We start from the raw sequence: 14,842 nt of genomic DNA, 5'->3' as shown, positions 1-14,842 counted from the left end.
TAGCATGTAGCATGAAGAGATCCCTCTGGATTCGACCTTTGTCTTGACTCTGAGGTCCTTTTGATTGCCCAGAAGGAAGGTGGAGACCAGGCTTGTGCAAGGCTATGACCACCTCAAATCTCTCCAAGCAGCTGTACCACCCTCCATGTGTTGCTTAGCAACCTCCAAATGTCTCTGATTTCATTTTCTTATCGGCTAGAGCACTAGACATATCTAATGGCACTCCAGAACACAGCTGTCATTGCATGATCCAGACTGGTTGTTCTTGGGGGGCATAATGGTTTGGAAGTGGAGCAACATGAACTCATCAAGGAAATGGATGAGTGATGGAAAGTGGATTCATCACTTTGTTGCAATGTACATTTCATCTTCAATTTTGTTGGTTCTCGACTCACTAGGTGCTCCAACGAGTCTCTTTATTCTCTTTAAATAGATTTATGTGGACTCCAGCAGAAAAAGTGGCTGGTGAAGTGTCTGCCACACACGCAAGAACAGAATCTTTGCTTGCAAGAACAGGAGATTGTGTGTATCAACCCTACCAAGATCCAGAAATCTCATGCACTGTGCTCTGTAATGTAGATTACCACCGAGTAACATCTTTTCCACTTCGGTGTATGAAATCAGGAAAATATCACAGCATACAAGAAGCATTTTGCCAGATTGTAATGGTCTTTCGAAGCTTGTTGGAGGAGTAAACCTTGGAGGTGTGCAGGGAAGCTTAGGCTTTGGATGTTGCATAATGGAACGTAGAAGGGACTCTTGAAGCCGGACGTAGAGAGCCACACACCCTACACGTTCTTGTCGACGCCCTTGTTGTGGAGAGAATGGCCTGCTCCGGGGCTGTGGCCTGGCGTCGTCGGTCGAGTATCGTCCTTGACGATCACCGACGCCGAAGTGGTGCGTGCTTGTGCTCGCGCAGGGAAGGGCGCAGCTACGCCGTGAGCTACTACTGCTTTGCCGCTACAGTCGCACGGCTTCTCGTTGTTCTTTGGCGGGCGCCTCGCATCGACGGTCAGCGTTGCAGAGGCAACGATCATGACAGTAAGGAAAGCAGGGATAATGCAGGAGTTGGCGGCTGCGGCCATGAGAGAGAGAGAGAGAGAGAGAGAGAAAGAGAGAGAGACGGAGAAGGACGGGGGAGAACCGTGGGAGGATGATACTCCTTGCTCACCACTCTTTGGCTCTTTATAGTGGATTTGGTTTGATCACAGGGAATAACAAACGGACGGTGGAGGGACTCGAGGTATGCTATATGCTTCTTCTTCCCGGCCCTTCCTTTTGCTGCTTGGACCAGGTTGTGCAAGGTACAGCCTTGTGTGTGCTCGTGTTATGAGTCTTCAGAATACAATTATCTTCACTTTGCATCACCACCATGGTTGACCGGAATGACACCATCTCCACTAAACAATTCTCCTGGCTTCCCGACCTGGTCGGCTGCAATTTGGCCCTTCGCCGACTCCCTTAGGACGCCCATTCTTCCCTCCTGTCCTTCACCACAGACATAATTATTTATTTGGATGGCTGTTGATGAGCACTTGGCGTGGGGTTGACGGCAAGAGCCACTTTACAACCTCAACTGGAGTGAAGAGTAGCCGTAGGAATAGAAGCACATGATTCTTTCCCCTGGGGCGAGGAACACAAGTTGGGGTTTAGGTTAGGGAAGGAGACGAACGTATTGCAGTAGGTAAAGGTGCTGCTTCTCCTAAACAAAAGCGAGCTATTAGTGTTCGGCCTTTGTTTATCAGTAGTGGACGGCTCTTTCAGATGCCAGCCATGACTGCCAACAGCCGGGGGGCCGACGTCTACGTGCCTACCTAGAGATCTTTATGTATAGCGCAGAGGTTGGACTTGGTTAATCGCATACAGGAAGAAGATGCAGAGGAATCAGGAGCTCTGACAAAAGAGGATCTCCCTGTGTTGACGGAGGAATGATCTCGGAATCCACTGATTCGTGTAGGGATGCCACCACAGTAGTTGGTGGTGCGCGCACAGTTCCACTGCAATTACACTGTTTGCTTCTGCAAGTCTTACGTACTGCAAAACTGGATCACTCTCTTCCGTAAACGTTGTCGCTTCTTCGTGATCTGTAACAGGAACGCGAGCGCATTAGCCTGGAAAGCAGATTGCCATGGAGTTGCTTTGTCCTGCGATCATGATCGTTCGCAGGTCGTGAAGCAAAACAACATAGTAGACTTCTGATGAACAGGAGTGTTGCGTGTTCCCCTGTTTCATTGAAGTACGTGGAGCCATAAGACCTGCAATGGCCATGGGACCGATGATGTCTTCGTGTGTCTGGAGCTGAAGCCATCTTCTAGGAAGAAAGGCACACGAATTTAACAGAAGGCTTATTATTACGATGATGTCGTTCCAATGAAATCTGCAGTCAACGCCGAGATATGGCGACTGGTTTTGGGGTTATTTTGACCGGTCAACTTTTTGAAGTGCCTGCGCTGGGTCAACTTCCAGGTATCGTCGGATGGGATAGAAGTGTGTGTCAATCCTATGTGCTAATGAATCCAGGGTACAGGGTATTCCCCTGAGAGCTCTCGTCCGTTTGCCAGGTGGGAAAGAAAATCCCGAACCCTGCTTGAATCTACCGAGTGAGAGGCGGTGAGTCATCTGTTCGACGGACATCTGCAGAAAAATTGTGTTTGCTGTTCGAAAATATACAGCGTATCCCATACTTGCCCCACCCCTGGTCACAACGTTCACAAATCTCTCTCTCTCTCTCTTCTCTCTCTCTTTCTCAGGTCGTCGTCGTCCTCCGCCCCCTTTCGCTCCCCAATCATTTCACGCCAAGCCAATGGCGTTCTTCTCCCAACATCACCACCACCTGCAACAGCCACAGCAGCAGCAGCAGGCGGTTCCGATCAGGTTCCCGCTCCTCTCTCTTCCCTTTCTTTCTTCCTCGCAAGTCGCAAAAATCCCAATTTGTCTCATGAATCAACAAAAGTGCAGGAATTTCGTGCCGATCGATGGCCAAATCTCCGCCCCGATCGACTTCACCCCGGCGGCCTACCCCGATCCCTCCCATCCCGCCTGTAATCTACCTCCCCCCGCCCCCAATTTCTCGATGTCTTGTTTCGATTCGCGTGGTGCTGAAACCCTACCTTTCTCTCTTCGATTTTTTTGTTTGATTTTCGCCGGTAGACGTTCGGGTCATGGGCCTCGCGCCAGGCGCCGCGCCCGCCGCTGCGGCGGACGGCGGATCGAGCGGCTGGGAGCCGAGGAGGAAGCGGCTCAAGGAGCAGGACCTCCTGGAGAACTCCCAGATTTCCTCCATCGATTTCCTTCAGACGGGGTCCGTGTCCACTGGGCTGGGCCTCTCGTTGGACGACCGGAGGGTCGCAGCTTCGTCCGGCGAATCGCCGCTTCTCCTCCTCCCTACGGTGGACAAGGACATCGATCGCGAGGTGCAGAGGATGGACGCGGAGATGGATCAGTTCATCAAGCTCGAGGTCAGTGTGTTTTGATTGCCTGCTTTGAGTTTGGTTGTGCTTGATAATCTGGTCGCGGATTTCCTTATGTCATTGTTTCCTCTCCTTGCCTTGCTATTTGACTCTCAGACCGATTCTGGTATGTTGAAAAGCTTGCTCCTTTTTTATGTGGAACAATAGTAGACTGGAATTAGCACAAGTTACATACTTGCGAATTGTTTGTTGTCAACCTGAAAAATCTAAACTCTTCCGTTCAAGATTTGTGTCAATTAAGCTTGTAATAGATTTTTGAGGGACTATGGTTTTCTGTAATACGTGTTGTGAGCTAAAGAATCATAACTGAATCCAAGTGGTGACCGTTCAAGGAATCATATCTTTGAACCAGAAAGTTGTGTTCAGATCTCTCACCAGGAAAGTTGCTCAGCCTTTCTGAACTGGCATGCTATATCTTTCTTTATGGCTTGATTCTTGTTTTACATATCCGTAAGATGTCAGTTAAGTACCAAGAGATCTCCACATAAGAAAGCATATTATGCTCCCCTCCCTGATATCCTCGGCATGCATGTTTTGTTTAGGCTTCTTCCTTAAGTTCCACTGGCCTAGTCTTCATTTTTTAATGATAGATATGTTTTCGAAGTTCTACCATCTCAGAACTTGTTACTAGATCTACATGTTATGTCACCTAGATAATTGAATGACTTGACAATCCTATACAGATGAAATTATAATATATAAAAAAATGGGATGATTGTCAAGTTTGATCTAGGTTGACCCTATAAACCAGTCAGTTGGATCCATCACGGGTCGAGCCTAGTGTGGACCAAGTTGGGATGGGTTGGGTATATTCATCAGGTCCAACTTGACTAGCCACCAGGTTGACATGGTCCAGCATGGCCCGTTGTGGCCTAATGGCCCGATGCGGCCCAGTGGCCCAAACACATGTCGCCCAAAACAAATCGGGCTCGTCCGAGTTTGTTCAATTGATACAGTGTTGTTCAGCTGATTTCAAAATGGTTCAGGCCAATCTTGAGCGATTCTAGACCAGTTTGAGTCGGTTCAGGGCTGTTTTTAGCTTGATTATAAATGAGTTCAACTCGAAATCAGACAGGTTCAGGCCAGCTTTTGGAGATTCCAAATTAGTTCAAATCAGTTCATGTTGATTCAACTCGAAATTAGATCTGTTTAGCTCATGTTCAGGTTTATCTTGGGGAATAGTATCCCTCGGTTTAGCAAATTTAAGGGATTTTATTTGATGTTGTGGAATGATTTTTTATATTAATCATTTTTTAAGTTTAATCATTAATTGAGATCGAGATTGATATTATGATGCATGATTAACAAAATTTTTACCATTTGTATGTGCATGAGGTATATGTTGTTATGGTGAATAATTCATGTTGGAAGTGCTCCCAGTGAAAAGAGCTAAGAACCTATTATGGTGCATAGGCGCCAATGGACTAAATCTTTGATATCATATGCCAAGTATAGTCTATTTGTAACACCCCGATAAGTCCTACATTGGAAGTGGGCTAAGATTAAGATTGACTCATCACAGTTTGATGAATGTATTATTGTTAACTTCAGCTTCACATTTTTAACCAATGATTTGGGTTTAACGAAGTTGATGGGTTAATTATCTCATTAGGTCGGGTAATAACAATTGGTATCAAAGCCAATATAGTATTGGGGCATGGTGAGAGGCTCAAGTAGGAAATGACTACTCGTGGACGAGATCAGAGAACATGTCATAACGTGAAGTCACCATTGAACTATGCCTCACATGCACCATATTAGGGTTTGATCTGAGCTATGTCGGGCCTTGACGAAGACATCAAACCCTTAAGTGACGGAGATTATAACACCCCAGTTAGTCTCACATCGGAAACGAGCTAAAACTAAGATTGACTTATAAGAGCCTGGTGGATGTACTATTGTTAATTTCAGATTAAGCATTTTGAACTAATGGTTTGGGCTCAACAAACTTAATAAGTCAATTATCTTATCAAGCTGGGTCTGATACTATTAGACCATGATATTTTCTTGATACATTTAAAGATTTGCTAGAAAGCATGCATGAATAAATACGATATATAATAATAAATATATAAGGATATTTTTTTCGTAGCTAGGGACACACAAACCAATGATTAGTCTACCATTAAAAATGGTGGTTAAATGGTTCCACCATCTTATTACTATGGGGAGGAATGTATCCCCATTTTTGTAGGCGATGGACTTTGTTCCGTACATTGTTAGGAGTGTCATACGGACCCTCTCCTTCTACTATTGGGAAAATAAAGAGTTGTAAAGCCTCTCCATTCATTGTTTGGAGAGTGGACCATCGAGGACCTGACCTATGCAGAGGTGTTTAAACTTTGAAAAATATTTGTTATGTGCATTATAATGTTGTATATTTGATCTATGCTATTATGATTCATACATATGATATAGAATGACTTTGCCTCAGGACTATATTGTCTTTAGAACCCATCTGGATGGATTTGACTGAAGATTCTGGTTTTTCAGCTTTTTGGAAATCTATTTATTCCATTTCTTCATCTTCTTTTTCTATGATTTTGAGGAATGGACATAAGATATCATTTTTTATTTTTTGAGACAAACTTGTTTATAAGGTGAGAAATATTTAGGTGTTGGTATTTATGTATTTACATTTGCATATTGTTTGTGTGTTATGATTCAGATCATTTTATTTGTAATGGTTATTACTCATTTGAAATTATTCATCTCTAAGAGTAATTCAACAATATACAAAACTTAAAAAGAGAGCTCACGATGAATTTGTTGATCCAATATGTAACCTATGTTTCTAAAGGCCTTCGATAATACACGATGAATTTGGCCAACTATAAATTTGGAATTGATATGCTGTTTCGGACTCAATTTTCATTTTGTTACACACTTTTTTATAGTGAACAAAATAAACTGCAGTTTTGTATATGTTAACTTGAGATCAGTTTGAAAAAATAAAGCAAGGGTTTGGTCTTCTACTCTCTATATCAACTGGGGTGATTCTTTCAAGTAATTCCAATTCGTCTCACTTATGAAACCATCTTCACAAATCATTTTGGGCCAAATCTTTTGCTGCTCAGTTATTCCTACTTGTACGTCACTTACCGGCAATATTTACTTCTAGATGGAGTTGCTTAAAATAATTAAGATATTTCCTAGTTAAGATCCTGATGTGAATAAGTACATATGTCTGGCAAAATTGTTATATTTGACCTAAAACGAATGATGTGTTCAGAAAACAGCAGTTTTAACCATTGCATACATCATTTCTTCTTTTTCACATTATTGAGAAAAAGTGTTTCCTACAACAGCAAATGTGTTTCTTGCAAATTGAACTATCGTTCACACATAACTCAGGTAAAAGATATAGAAGTCTGTTTCCTTTGTTCGCTTTTATTCTCGAGTCTCCGGAGTTCATATCTACTAAACTAACCTCATCATTTTTTTTTATCAGGAAAATTACTTATTGAACCTTGCACTATTTTGTCCACAATTAGGAATATCAGCTTATATTGCACATATAAAAATCACTTGCATATTTCTCGAATTGCATAGGGTGAGCGTATGAGGAAATCAATATTAGAGAAGGTTCAGATGAAACAGTTCCAAACTCTAGCAACTGTAGAGGAGAAGATCCTCAGGAAGATAAGAGAGAAAGAATCAGAAGTGGAGGGCATAAATAAGAAGAACCTGGAACTCGAGGAGCAGATGAAACAGGTCGCCATGGAAGTAAATGTGTGGCAGCAACGGGCAAAGTACAACGAGAGCATGATAAATTCTCTCAAGTGCAATCTGGAGCAACTCTATGCTCAAAGCAAGGACAACAAGGAAGGGTGTGGTGACAGCGAGGTAGATGACACAGCCTCTTGTTGCAACGGGAACACCGATTTGCAGCTTATATGTAAGCAGAACAAGGATGTGGAGTCCATGGCTTGTAAGGTTTGCAGGGTGAACGAGGTGTGCATGCTTTTATTGCCCTGCCGACATCTATGCCTGTGCAAAGAGTGTGAGAGCAAGTTTAGCTTCTGCCCTTTGTGCAACTCCTCAAAGTTCATCGGCATGGAGATCTATTTGCCATGAAATTGTGGTGTCCCACAGGATATCATCCACCTTGTCTTCTCAAGTTATCAAGACCTACTTGTGAATATCTCCTACATTGTGCAAATTAGATGGACTTTAAACCAATACGTCATAGACGTACGACTGTATCACGGATTATGCGTAATTTTTATGTTGTGGTTTATATTATGCTGTCAGTGTCGGACTGTATCTCCTAAAAAATTCTCATGCTTTTTTCTGTAACATTGTGCTCTAATTTTCAACCAATTGTTTCTGATGTTGGACTTTCTTTTTTTGTACTGTTCTTCACCATTCTCTCAGCTGATTCTTCTTCCTTTACTTTGCCTCCCTCTTAAATCGTTCTTGTACTTTTTCTTCTGGTCATCTACCTTATCGTAGATTACCGTTGAACTAAATACATGCCACGGGAGCAGTTTATGATTTCTTTCTGTCTCGCCTCCGTTCTTTTTGTTGTCTTCTGGTTCTCTGCCTCCGTATAAATTGCTCTTCAATTTAGTACTTGCAATGGGAATTAAGATAAACATCGAGCTCCCTTCAAAGAGTTGGATGAATCAGATTACCGTCTTCAAGATCAACTCCATTAATTATTAGTCAACCGTGGATTACTACGCCTTCAAACTTGCTACATCTCGCGGTTCCAGAGTCGATCAATGATGCGACGATGCCTTCTCATCTTTAAGAGAAGTAAACAGTAAGAAGTCTTAAGGTGCGTGTCGAGCTTACCCACTCGCGCGCGCAAGTCGTGAAGAGGTGGCATATGAATGATATGCGTGATGATGGCCGTAATTAAAGAGGACACCGATAGAGCACACTATATTATTGTGGCCAAGAGGGAAGCTTGAGATGCAGCACTGCTACATTGGAAGATTGAAATGCTTGGCGTCTATTGACAGCAATGAAACTTAGCAGTTGAGATGCAGCGATATTTGGAATATTGACTAATATATATTATCCAAAAACAGGTGATGAGATATTGAAAACTATTTAAGCATTAGGTACTTCTGCATCTACAACAACTAAAAATAATAGACATCAACCAACCAAAGCACCATAAACTCAATCGTGATTGGTCATTATCACCTATGAGTGATGAAACATCAAAAGCACAGATACAACCACAGACCTCCACATGACTTCTGAGATTTCAGCTGCCTCCGCCGACCAACGCGTGACAAAAATGCTTCAGTACTTCGTGCGGCTCCTCGATCTGCAACATAAAATCTGCTTAAGAATCCGGGCTTTCATCTCTCCAGTCCAAGATGGAGGTACCCAAGGGGGTGCAATATCTCATTACCTTGGGGAATGAGAACGAGAGTGAGACCGCGATCGACAATAGTTTCTTCTGGGGCTCCTGCTTCTACTACGGCTTCTACTGTGACGCCGTCTTCTGCAGAAAACATTCACAGTTCAGGCGAGAGAAAAACTAAGATCTGGTTGATGATATTAAGCATATTACATCAAGAAAGAATGTAGAATTGAAGTATGAAAAAATATCATATAAGCTGGCAAAAGTTCAAAGCAGGAAAAGAGATCTGAAAAGAACCCATAAATCATTTGCTAAGACAAGCATGATGAATTGTTTGAAGAAGCCTTCCAAAATTTTCAAGAGCATCGACAGACAAGCTAGTAAAAGTGTTGAAAAGAAGAATATCAAATTGATCTCAAAGTCATCACATGGCAGCGCAATTGGTGCAGATGAGGCAATTTAGTAATTATGCAGAGAAGGCACATGCGGTGGAATATAATCAAAGCAGAGGTCAACAATGGCCTCAGAATCTTTTCAACAGCTAAGTAGACAGTGAAAATGACTCATCAATGGGACAGGAAAATAAAACTGTTTAATGCATGCACCCGTAGGTTGCCACAAAGGAAGATGCAAAACAAGGAGTAACTAAAAATCTGTCTATGGATTATGCCATTAATAAAAGCCAAACCAAATGACACTTTGAGCTCACCAGCTCAGAAGCTGTTTATTCAGTAAGCAATTTTGGCAAACAACACAACAGGAATTGCAAAGTTGGAACCCAACAGTGCAATTCCATTCTACAAAAAATAAGTTATTACCTTGGTGGAGAAGGGCTGTAACTTATACTACGACTACGATGGCTATAGCGGCTTATCCTACTTGCTTCAGCAAGCTTTTCCTGTCTCTGTCTTTCCTGCTCCCGCTTTTTAGCCATCTCAGCAGCAGTATCTTTACGAACTGCAGGACAAAACCATAAGCAGCCACATGCCAGAATTTATGTCTAACATGGCCAATACTTTGGGACAAAACCACAAAGTGGCCACATGCCAAATTTAATGTCTAAGATGGCTGACTTCGGTAACAATAAGATTCTCAGATTGTTCATGAAAGAATTTGGTTTCCGAGAGAACCACATGGTGCTGCTGGCACAAAGTCAGAAACCTTACTTTGTTTATTCAGTTGTTTACTCATTATCCGTTTGAGGCGTTCTTGAGGAGTTTCCTTTTTTTCGCCCTGTTGAATTTTGGATGATCCCCCAAGAGGAGTTTTGCTGAGTTTTGCTATTGCTGACGATGATGAGCTGAAATGAAAAAACCAAAAACCAAAACCAAGCCAGAAACCATGATACATTAGCAGAAATTCCAAACATCATGAAAAATCTAAGCCTTGTTACAGAATAATAAGCCCAAAATTTGAGCATCAATGGCCCTAAATCTTCAAAAAAGCCTAGCCAAGTGCCCCTTTAGTTACTTTTATAGAAGCAATAGCTTTTTGAGCATGGATGATAGGTTCTACAACAGTTGATTTTATGTTTCAAATGATAACTAGACAAGACAGGCTCAAACAGTGATAAGAACTATCTTTACCACAACTTTTAACAGCTCTAAATAGCATGAACTAGATAATGGTCTACCTGACCGATGGTCTCAACATTTTTGCATTCTTTTCCTGTTCAAGAGACAGAGCAGATGCAGGATCAACATGAAGCGCCTCAAGAATTCGACCACCTGATAACCTGCAAGCATGCAAAATAATTAGTGATATTGCAGATAGCAACTGGTTGTGATCCCTCCAGGAACTCTTGAAGTGATCACATGATAGTTTTGCACATAGGACAGATGTAGTGATAAAAGCTATGAAAAGGGTCCAGAATGCTAATTTAGCTCCAAATCCTCAACCTAAAAAACACTCAAATCTGAGCAACTACTGACCCCCACCCTCAAGCAATGACCCAAGAAATCCATGCCATGATTTCAAGTTCCAAACCCTGAACCCCATATACTCAGCTTTAGGAAACCAGAATGACCATCAGAATAAGCTGCAGCAGAGAAAAGTTCCCAATCTATCTTTGCAAGTATTAAAGGTCGAGTGCCCCGACCGGTTCAATGGATCAGCTTGCAATGGAGATGATGGTGGGGAGACTCCAAATTTTTGATCATCCAAATCATTTGTACCACCAAACTCTGTGATATACTCAATTTTGGGAGGCTTTGACTTGCTTTGATGCCCATTATCAGCACGCAAACTTCGTTCGTGTCGTCTTGAATGCGGAGGTGAATATGACAGGGACTTGGATCTTGATCTGTTGAAAAGAACCAGCAATATTAGAAAGGCAAAATCTAGCACCAAATGAACTTATCTTTACTCTAAGATATAAGCCATCCAACAATACCCTCTGCTCCTGGGATAAGCTTCATATGTGGGACTTCGGCGAGACTCCCTGTATTTTGATAGGCATTTGCAATCAATATAAATAACATAACACTGACAACACTTAGAGATAGACCCATCACACCATGGAAACTGAATTTAAAAAGGAAAAATGTAACTCCTGTAACTTCACCGGTAGGGATCATGATGGGGTGTTCTTCCTGTCAAACGTGCTGCTTCCCTTTCCCTTTCCCTTTCTATTTGAGAAGCTTTCCTTCTTTCCTTGCGACTCAATTTTCTCTGGCAAATTAAAAAGAATAGGTTCAATTGGCAGTTTATATATATATATATATATATATATATATATATATATATATATATATATATATATATACACACACGCACACACACACACATACATGAACATGAACTTACAATAGCAGGATCTCCTCTGATTATTTCCTTCTGCCTTTTCTCTTCCTCCTTGGCTTTTTTGTCCATATAAACAAGCCAGTTATATCTCTTGATGCCAAATTCTTTAGAAATAGTCTCCATTTTCTCATCGTTACTATCATCACTACTGAAATCTTTCTCATCATCATCATCATCTTCTTCATCATCTTCCTCTTCCTCGTTTCCACTGTCCACATGGTGGGATTCTTCATGGCCATCCCCCTTATAGGAGAAACCCACCTGTGAGTATGAACCCTTGCTTGTTGGGGGCTGTGTAGACTGTGGTCTGGATGGAAATAAAGTAAATTACAATAAGTAGGCCAACTCAAAAAGTAGGTCTTTTATAAACCAACTAATCAGTTGAATGGTAATTAATGTACAGAACTTGTGTCTCAGAATAATAAGCAATATTTATAAAAACAAAACCAGCAGTATAAACAATTTATCTTGGTATACACCATTAATTCTGCATGGCTTCAATTGAAAAACATAGTGACATAAGGTCCTCACGCACTGTAACTAAAACACTCATGAAATTGGTTCCTAGTTCATCACCTAACAAGCCTCACAAACTATTAATAAAAGTTCACTGTTCACATAATACTTGACACATGACAACACATCCATCATTGTGTAGATTTAGTTTCATATGCAATAACATTTTGAATTGCTGATTAGTTAGATCAATCAATATACAATCTAATAACTTGAACCTCATTCAAAACTTGTAAGACATAAATGAAGAGGTGTCAAAATTTCAGAATTCAAGAGGCAATAGTTCTGGTTAAATGACTATCCATCATAGATCCTCACATCCCTAACATGATATGTAGGTTGTAACTTTTCGATACCAAATAAGATGTAGATTAAAACAAAATGGCAGTTGTACCTCTCAAATGCAAATGGAAGCGAGTTCTTTGCCTCCAACTCTTGGTGAACATGTCGCAAACCATCTTCATCAGTAACTGTGGATGGACGTATATTTTATTATGCACTACCACATTTGGAAATTAAAATGGAAATATTACACCAACAACAGACACCAAAAATTTAAATTAACTGAAAAATATTGAATCTCTTAGAACACTGGGATGGAAGAAAAGTCCAAAACTACCGACATCCTCTACGCCGAAGCTTAATTAAATCTCTGTAACGCTCGAAATTAACAAACTCTTCTACTTCTTCTTCTTCCTCAGTTCTCTCTTGAACTCGATAAGCACGGGAACTAGAATCACGAATAAAATCAAGAAGAGCGCGGCCATCAAATCTGTCCAGCACAATAAGAAAGCTCTGTCATGGCTGCCACAATTATATGATTTTCACAGTATCTAAGGATTTACCTGTCGATCAAGATATCTTGCTTTCCATTCCATGGTATCCTGCAATAGGAATAAGGGCTCAAATTATGATAAATATTTAGATGGCAGATACAAGGTTCATCACAGTTCAAATAAGATTATAGGTCTGAAAGCAACATACTAATAAATAATAATATATATACATATATATGTATATATGTACATATGTATATATATATATATATATATATATATATATATATATATATATATATATATATATATATATATATATATATATATATATATATACATATGTACATATGTACATATATATATGTGCAGAAAGCAACATACTAAAAATATCAAGGAAGCAAGTAATGAAAAACAATGTTATAATGATAAGAAAGAAGCGCCAACAAACCATCTTTAGTGATCTTACTTGCATGCTGGAACAATGTCTCCGAGCACAAGCATTAGTAGCTTAAAGCTTAATAGCTAACTCTCTAAATGGAAAAGAAGTCATCTTGCATCTATTACCAATATAACATATAAAATGCGTTGTAATCCTATAAGATAGAAATTTACTGAATTCATATTCCTAGATTCTGATTGCATCACTACGGTGCTCTCTTTACAAATTATTCATGACAAGATGTTCCACATTACTAGTGCAATAGTTTTAATTTGGAAAGATTATAATTCCTACTTTTGCGAAGTATAACAATTGAAAGAGGCCTCCGCTACTATGAAATTCGTCACCTTAGAACATACAAATATGCAATCGCATTGCATGGTATTGCCAACCAAAAGAGCAGCTCAATAGCAAGACCAATTAGTCAAACATACGTTTCCCAAGTTCACATCGTCACGATAAAACCTTCCAACGGGGAAGAGATAAGAAATTACCTAAAGATCTAAACAATATCCAACGGAAGTGTAAATTCTACATGACTTGGGAAAGCACCAAATGATCGAATAGAACAAAACCTAGCGATCGAGGAAAAGGGGACCGAGAAGATACAGTCATCAAATGATCGAATAGAACAAAACCTAGCGATCGTGGAAAAGGGGGCCGAGAACATAGAATCATCAAATGACCGAATAGAACAAAACCTAGCGATCGTGGAAAAGGGGGCAGAGAACATACAATCCCTGCTGGTCCTGGGCGGCCTGGTACAAGCCGTCGTCGCGGTAGACGCGGCACCGGGACCCGGCGACCTGGAGCGACTGCTGGGGGTCGCCGCGGCGCTTGGCGAGGTACACGGCCCGCCGCTGCGCCCGCTTCCGGGCCGCGTCCATCAGGTCGTGGACCTTCCTCTCCGACCTCCGCGCTTCGTGCCACATCCTCCCCCCTCGCTCCTCTCTCGCTCAATCGCTCGCTCGGAGATAGCAGAAACGCTTCCGAAACCCTAATTCCAACCCTGTCTATAATGATCCGGGCCGAAGAGAGACCATGAAAATTATAGCGACGCCGGAAAGATCAATTGAGAAGCTTCCATTTGGGGACATTCATGTTCTCACTACAAGGAGGGTTCGTTAAGAGGCGACTCCACGGTGGCCTTAAATGGGCCAATTCCTTATTGGGCCGAGCCACTTTAACGCTGACTGGGCCACATTTGACTTCCTTTTCTCCATAAACTCAAATCAATTTAATATTAAGCCAAATCCATATTGGGCTGAGCCACTTTAGCGTTGACTGGGCCACATTTGACATCCTTTTCTCCCTAAACCCAAATCAATTGAACATTAATTGATTCACTATTGCCTTAATTATCCTATATCTCTAACTATTATACGTCATCAGGAAGAGTAAGCGTGGTTCGTTCGCCGGGTGGGTTTGAAACCCGTGGGCGAAGTGCCACGTCATCGTTCCGCCCTCAAAAATATCTGGCTGGTTAGGCATCATCACCCCCGCCACGTACGCT

General features: G+C 41.4%; 2 protein-coding genes across 2 annotated transcripts; one reads left to right on the top strand and one right to left on the bottom strand.

The window, feature by feature from the left end:
* The first annotated feature begins 2,719 nt into the window (after positions 1-2,719).
* On the top strand, positions 2,720-7,789 carry LOC135614629 (probable BOI-related E3 ubiquitin-protein ligase 3). The gene is made up of 4 exons (XM_065112182.1): positions 2,720-2,874; positions 2,959-3,041; positions 3,151-3,458; positions 7,023-7,789. The coding sequence occupies exons 1-4, from the start codon at positions 2,804-2,806 to the stop codon at positions 7,545-7,547; spliced, it is 987 nt and encodes a 328-aa protein (XP_064968254.1). The 5' UTR covers positions 2,720-2,803; the 3' UTR covers positions 7,548-7,789.
* A 724-nt stretch (positions 7,790-8,513) lies between these two features.
* Positions 8,514-14,428, bottom strand: LOC103987438 (uncharacterized). Its single transcript, XM_009405746.3, has 13 exons — positions 14,065-14,428; positions 12,957-12,995; positions 12,735-12,883; positions 12,506-12,581; positions 11,599-11,902; positions 11,357-11,463; positions 11,186-11,233; positions 10,892-11,095; positions 10,427-10,528; positions 9,960-10,093; positions 9,612-9,750; positions 8,842-8,934; positions 8,514-8,754 (listed from the first exon to the last, which is right to left on the bottom strand). The coding sequence occupies exons 1-13, from the start codon at positions 14,259-14,261 to the stop codon at positions 8,730-8,732; spliced, it is 1,617 nt and encodes a 538-aa protein (XP_009404021.2). The 5' UTR covers positions 14,262-14,428; the 3' UTR covers positions 8,514-8,729.
* Positions 14,429-14,842: the final 414 nt, after the last annotated feature.

This window comes from Musa acuminata, chromosome BXJ2-6, assembly GCF_036884655.1.
Source record: "Musa acuminata AAA Group cultivar baxijiao chromosome BXJ2-6, Cavendish_Baxijiao_AAA, whole genome shotgun sequence".
NCBI classification, from domain to species: domain Eukaryota; kingdom Viridiplantae; phylum Streptophyta; class Magnoliopsida; order Zingiberales; family Musaceae; genus Musa; species Musa acuminata.
This window is presented reverse-complemented; position numbering and strand designations above follow the sequence as displayed.